We start from the raw sequence: 6,840 nt of genomic DNA on the forward strand, positions 1-6,840 counted from the left end.
CTGCCTCTCCCTCTCTGTCTCTCATGAATAAATAAATAAAATCTTTAAAAAAAAAAAAAAAAACCAGCTCATTTTCTTAAATGGGATTTATTTCCAAGGTGAGACTGGGAGGGTGGGAAGGGTGGTGGTCCCCCCTGCCTCAGGGACACCCGTGTGTGTCTGGGGCTTGGGGGGCTCTTCCAGGGTGCTCTTCCCTCCCATGGGCAGCTCCGGGTGGTTTGGGGAGTGGGGGCCAGGGTGGAATGGCTGGTCCTCACCGAGCCTCATGGCGCAGTGTCTCTGCGTGTCCCTCGGGCCTCTGCCTCAGTCCAGTGCCCTCATGCCTGCTTCCCCTCCTGATCCTGCCCGTCCACCCTTTCCTCTCCCATGGACCAGGAGAAAGGACTGGCTCTGGAGACCCAGCTCCATCCCTTCCCGCTTGGGTGACCTCAGGGTGCCTGCTCACACCTGCTGCCTCATCAATCCCTCAAGAGCTGTGGTGAGTGAATTAATATGGGTACGTTTTTGAGCAGCACCCAGTGTGCTCAACCCCTCTTTCCTGCTCTAAACTCCCCCATGGCTCTCTAGTGTCCCAGACTCAAGTCCAGGCTCCCCAGCTGGGCAATGTGCCACCACAGCCCGGCCCTGCCCCCCCTCCATCACCAGGGATCCCTCACCTGGAGGAAGGACCTCCATCCCTGATCCTTAGGTTCCCCCACACCCTCTCCCAGAACCCCGCGATGTCAGGAGGGTCCCCCAGGATAAGCCTTCCTGCTCCTGCCCCCAGGAAGCACCCAAGAGGGATTGCCCCATTTTCCCCTTCTCCTCCTGCCTCTGGAGGGCTGTTTGTGGTCACCTTTCAACACCGGGATTCCCAACCACCGCCCTGGGGCCGCCCCTGGCTGTCAGAGGAAACCAAGGCCCACACAGAGGTTTTGGGGAGGTGGGACAGCCAGCCTGGTGCAGCACTTGTCATGCCCACTTACAGGTGAGGAAACTGAGGCCCCGGTGGGATTTGAACCCTCTGGAACTGTCTTCACCACACAGACCTTCGTCTTGCAAAACCCACGGAGCTGTCTCTTTCAAAACAGGAAGGGTCCAAGCCAGGATGGGGATAGGGTCTACAGGGCTGAATAGAAATAAAGACCAGGGGCGACAAACAGTAGGCGCTCAATTAATGCAGCCCCCACCCCCTACTCTAATGAGACGCTTAACTTCAGGATTGGTAGTCAGGGTCCGTCCCACTTCCCAGTGGCTCCCCAGTGACTCCCTAGGGCCGAGTATACAGTGGGTGTTCAAGAGATGGTGAATAAATGAACCGAATAAAGTCCTGTCGTTTGGGGCCTGGCGACCTTGGACAGTGATTTAAGTTCTCTGGGCCTCAGTTTCCCCATTCATAAAATGAAGGGTCAGCCAGTCCGTACTCCCCATGGGTGTGTGTGGTAAGGAGGGAACACCCGTCAAGAGCAAGCAAGCACTGCCTAGGTGCGCACTCCGTATTCACCAGGAGGACCGTACCCGCCGCCCCCGCAATCCCGGGGCATCCTGCCGTGCGCCCCGGCCCGCTGGGAGCCTGGAGAGGGGCCTGCAGACCGGTGGAGCCCAGGGCAGACCTGGGGTGGGCGCACGGGGCGGGGGCGGCACGGTAGGGAGCCAGGGCAAGCCCCCCCAGCCTCTTTTGTCTCCAGACAGCGCCGGCGCCCGGGGCCCTCGCCATGGAAACGTGCGCCGCCGAGCGGCGGACCCCGGGGAGGGGACAGAGACGGGGCGTGGGGCGGGCAGAGACAGGGGGAGACCTGGGGACACACAGGGATAGCCAGGGACCCAGGGACCCAGAGACCCCGCCCCGCGCCCAGCGTCGATGGGGCTCCCGAGGCCGTCGCGAGGGGCCCGGGAGGGGAGGCGAGCGCCGACCCCGGCCCTAGCCCGCCACTACGGGGACCCGAGACCCCAGAGACCCCCGAGGCCCCGAGACCGAGGAGGCGGGAGCCCGGCGCGCACTCAGCGCACGCCCGGGGAGGCAGCCCGGCGACGGACGCGCGCAGCGCCCCCGACGCGCCGAGACAAAGAGCCCCCGCCCCTCGCGCCGCACGTAGGCCGTCGCGGGCGCGGGGTCTCGGGCCGGGCGGGGCCCCCTCCCCTCCCCGCCTCCCATTCGCGGTTCCCCTCCGCCCCCGCGGGGGAAGGGCCGCGCTTTGTGCTCGCCGCGCCGCAGCCCCTGCCCGCCGCGGCCGCCGGCTCCGCCCTCCGAGCGCCCGCGCGCCAGGTGAGGGGACTGCGGGCGGAGGGCCCGGGCCGCACCCCTTTTCCGGCCGCCGGGACCCTCCTTCCGCCCCTTCCCGGGGGCCCCCGCCCTGACGCGGGGAGCGGCCCCGGCCCGGGGACTCCTAAATCAGGCCGGCCCCGCCCTCTGCTGGGCCCCCCCGACCCCCCATCTGGGGTGTGTGGGGGTGCCCGGCAGCTGGATTGTTTGGCAGGGCCGCAGTGCGCGAGGGGAGGCCGCGGGGACACCCCTCTCCCCCCAGCCTCAGTTTCCCCGGGAGGTTCTGGCGTATCTTTGCCCGCCCCTCCCCCGCAGGCCCTGGGCACCGGGTCCCCCCAGGGCTCAGACTGCGCCTCCCCTCCTCCAGCGCGTCTTTGTCCCCTCCAACCACGGCCTGTGGAGCCCGCGGCACCATGATCGCGACCAAGGAGAAGAATAAAACCCCAAAGGACAGCATGACGCTTCTTCCCTGCTTCTACTTCGTGGAGGTGAGGGGGGGGGGGGGGCGGGGGCGTCGCACTGGTGGGGGCGGGGCAAAGGCCTCTGTCCCACACGCCCTCGGGGACCTCTACGCTAAAGGACTGGGGTGGGCACAGCTCCGGTCGTCCGCAGGTAGGGGCACAGCCAGGGCGCCTGGGTGTGGGGGTCAGAGGAATCGGGCTGTGCAGGGTGAGTAGGAGTTCGAGAGGCACAGAAGGGCGTTCTGGGCTAAGGAAACAGCCCGCACAAAATCTGGGAAGTGGGATATTCAGACTGGGGTACAGGTCACCTGGAGGGGCTGGAGCAAGGCGCTGGGGCTGTGCAGGGTCTTCCTCCAGCACCTGGGCTATGAGGCATCAGGGTCAAAGTTCAGGCCCCTCCTCTGCTAACGGAGGAGGCTGGGGCGAGTCCCATAAGCCTCTGAGAGAACAGGCCTGGCACACAGTGAGGGCTTTATGAATGTTTAAAAGAATAGAATTTAAACGCAGTCGCCTGACACATAGTGCTGATGACCACACAGGGTGGTATTTATCCATCCTTGGATACGTCCTGTGGCCACGGTCCCCCTGCTGCGCCTGCCACGAAAACCCCACTCCACAGAGGGGTCCAGGCAGGGTGCAGGTAGATGAGCGGGGTCCCCCGTCCTGAGCAACCCCCCCCACGTGCAGGGTCACAGAGCCAGTGGCTCACCCCCAGGCCAGTGGGTCCCTCCACAAGGAGCAGAAAATCTGATTGTTTTCAAATTTGCATTCAAATCCCCTTCATAGTAGGTTGTATCTTCTCAGGGTCACCGCAAACCTGCTCCCTCCCTGCGGTCCTCCTCACCCCCTGCTCTCACCTGCATCCTCCAGAAAGTGTTCCACACACCCACTCACATCTGTCAGACGTGCAGCCATTCCCCAACACCTTTTTTTTTTTTTAAAGATTTATTTATTTATTTGAGAGAGCGAGAATGAGAGAGAGAGAGAGAGCATGAGAGGGGGAGGGTTAGAGGGAGAAGCAGGCTCCTCGCCGAGCAGGGAGCCCGATGCGGGACTCGATCCCGGGACTCCAGGATCATGACCTGAGCCGAAGGCAGTCGCTCAACCGACTGAGCCACCCAGGCGCCCAACACCTTTTTTTTTTTTAAGATTTTATTTATTATTCATTTGACAGAGAGAGACACAGTGAGAGAGGGAACACAAGCAGGGGGAGTGGGAGAGGGAGAAGCAGGCTCTCCGCTGAGCAGGGAGCCCGATGCGGGGCTCGATCCCAGGACCCCCAACACCTTTTTAGACAAGTTTCTGCTCTTGGCTTTTTCCCAGGGGAGCTCTCAGCTTCCCTCTGACCCACCCCTTTGCAGGGCTGTGTAGTACCCCAGCTCCGAGTCACCACCCCGGGTAGCTGCACATTCAGGGGTTGTCGCGGACGTTCCTTTAAAGAAAGGCCTTTGGTCTGCCAAGTGTGAGCTTATCTGCAGATCACATCCCCGGGGACAGACCCCAAGTTGCCCCCTGTGGAGGCGAGACTTTTACAGGGCGCCCGTGCCCGTTACTGGCTGGCACCTAGAGCTCTGGAGCTCGACCAGTCCGATGGGTGCAAGGCTGTGTGTCTGCTCTAGTTTGCTTTTCTCTTATTGTGAGTGTTACATAAATGTGTTTACACACACACATTAAGTACATGGGCAGGACATCATGATCGTGGATCATTTTCCTGGGGGCCTGATATGCTCTCTGGTTTCTGGGTAAGGGTCTCCAGATGCAAGGAGAAGTGGGTGGCACAGAGACACCCTCTGGGGGTGGTGGGCTCCAGAGTGGGCCCCCGCCAGCAGGTGTTTCCGGCTGGGAGGAGGTGGGGGCAGAGGGCAGGAGTGGGGAGTCAGGCAGGCGTTGTAGCCTGGAAGCTTGGAAAGCCATGAGGGCCTCAGCAGAGAAGGACGCTTCCAAGGACCCTCTTGCCCAGCCCCGCCGAAAACCCTGTCCACTGCCTGACGTGGTAGGGCCGCCCCAGCCCAGTTGTGCTCATGGTCACGGAGGAGGGAATAACTGCAGCTACTGTTACTAAAGTCTCTGCGTGTGCTGGGCACTGTGTAGGCACCTTCTGTATACTTACTCGCCCAGTTCTACCTTGAAGCCCTGGGACGTGGTGACTCTCAGTCCTGTTTCCAGCTGAGGAAACTGAGGCACAGCGGAGTGGTGGAGCCAGGATTCGAGTCCAGCAGATGGCTGGGAACCACTTCACTCAACTGCCTTGGGCCTCATTCCTGCATGCAGCAAGCGCTCAATAAGTGCTCCTTGGACTAGAGCCCAGCTTCTACAAGCCCACCTTTGGCGTTTTCCCCTCTGGGGACCCCCGGTCAGGGCAGGAGGGAGGGCCGAGGCCCCCCCTTAAAGTGCCATTCAAGGCAGGAGTGAAGAGGGAGGCCTCTCGTGGCTCGTGGGCTTCATCGGCGCCTGGGGCCCCATCCATGAACTGGAGAGGGGGACTTCCTGAGGCAGCCAGCCCCCCAGGCACCCGCATACTCTGGTCCCCATAGTGCCAGCCCCAGCCTGGCCCCTGTGGGTGCTCCGTGGCCCAGAAGGGAAGGTGTAGGACGCTGGGAGAGTCCGCGCCCATCAGAAGGTCCGCTCAAATCTGAGCTCAGTAGCTGCTCGAGGCCCGAGTGAGGGAAGGACGGCGGCCGGACCGCCAGACCGCAGCATGGGTGGTGGACGGGCGGCTCGGTGAGCAAGGGTGGGGTGACCCTGGCTGCCGCCCTCCTGCAGCTCCCCATAGTGGCATCCTCCGTCGTGTCCCTCTACTTCCTGGAGCTGACCGACCTCTTCAAGCCGGCCAAGGTGGGTTTCCAGTGCTATGACCGCACGCTCTCCATGCCCTACGTGGAGACCAACGAGGAGCTCATCCCGCTGCTCATGCTGCTCAGCTTGGCCTTTGCGGCCCCTGCGGCCTCGGTGAGTCCCAGGCGCCGGGGAGGGGGGGGGGCCTGGGCTGGCCTGTGGGCACCCCCTGGCCGGGAGCCTGGCTGAACACCTCCCTGTCGGGCAGATCATGGTCGGCGAGGGCATGCTGTATTGTCTGCAGTCCCGGCTGTGGGGCCGCGGCGGGGGCCCAGGCGGGACCGAGGGCAGCATCAACGCGGGGGGCTGCAGCTTTAACTCCTTCCTGCGGCGCACGGTGCGGTTTGTGGGTGAGTTCGCCAGAGGGCACCCCCCCCACGCCCTCCGTGTGCACGCGCCCGGCTCCCCTCCCCAGCCCTGACCCCGCTGCCCCGCAGGCGTCCACGTGTTCGGCCTGTGCGCCACCGCCCTGGTGACCGACGTCATCCAGCTGGCCACCGGCTACCACGCGCCCTTCTTCCTGACGGTCTGCAAGCCCAACTACACGCTGCTGGGCACGTCGTGCGAGGCCAACCCCTACATCACGCAGGACATCTGCTCCGGCCACGACACCCACGCCATCCTGTCTGCGCGGTGAGTTGGCCCCCGCCCAGCCGTGCGGGGCGGGGGTCGGAGGCCCCGAGGGGCGCGGAGCCCGCCCGCTCACCTGCCACCTCTTACAGGAAGACCTTCCCGTCACAGCACGCCACGCTGTCCGCCTTCGCTGCGGTCTACGTGTCGGTGAGTCCTGGCCTGCCCCGAGCCCCAGCCCGGCGGCTGGCGGGGAACCACGCTCTGACCCGCCCCGCCCCGCCCCGCCCCCAGATGTACTTCAACTCGGTCATCTCGGACACCACCAAGCTGCTCAAGCCCATCCTGGTGTTCGCCTTCGCCATCGCGGCGGGCGTCTGCGGCCTCACCCAGATCACGCAGTACCGCAGCCACCCGGTGGACGTCTACGCGGGCTTCCTCATCGGGGCTGGCATCGCCGCCTACCTGGTGAGGGGACGGGGAGGCCGGCCCCAGGTGGGGCGGTCCGAGGGCGGAGGCCGGCCCCCGGGGGGAGGTCCGAGGTGGGAGGAGGTCCGAGGGCGGAGGCCAGCCCCGAGGGGGGGGTCCGAGGGCAGAGGGAGGTCTGAGGGTGGAGGCCGGCCCCGAGGGGGAGTCCGAGGTGGGAGGAGGTCCGAGGGTGGAGGCCGGCCCCGAGGGGGAGTCTGAGGTGGGGGGAGGTCTGAGGGCAGAGACCAGCCCCGAGTGGGTGGT

The 6,840-nt window shown here is 64.4% G+C and overlaps 1 protein-coding gene across 2 annotated transcripts in view; it reads left to right on the plus strand.

Moving 5' to 3' along the window:
* Positions 1-2,655: 2,655 nt before the first annotated feature.
* PLPPR3 (phospholipid phosphatase related 3) overlaps positions 2,656-6,840 on the plus strand; it is a 6,325-nt gene continuing 2,140 nt past the window's right edge. The window contains exons 1-6 of one of the 2 annotated variants that reach the window (XM_021705395.2): positions 2,656-2,730; positions 5,467-5,652; positions 5,747-5,888; positions 5,976-6,171; positions 6,261-6,318; positions 6,403-6,576. In XM_021705395.2, coding sequence (XP_021561070.2) covers positions 2,656-2,730; positions 5,467-5,652; positions 5,747-5,888; positions 5,976-6,171; positions 6,261-6,318; positions 6,403-6,576 — 831 coding nt within the window. Of the gene's footprint in view, positions 2,731-5,466; positions 5,653-5,746; positions 5,889-5,975; positions 6,172-6,260; positions 6,577-6,840 lie in introns of both variants that reach the window. The other variant, XM_021705394.2, reaches the window with a different exon arrangement.

This window comes from Neomonachus schauinslandi, chromosome 1 (assembly GCF_002201575.2).
Source record: "Neomonachus schauinslandi chromosome 1, ASM220157v2, whole genome shotgun sequence".
In the NCBI taxonomy this organism is placed as follows: domain Eukaryota; kingdom Metazoa; phylum Chordata; class Mammalia; order Carnivora; family Phocidae; genus Neomonachus; species Neomonachus schauinslandi.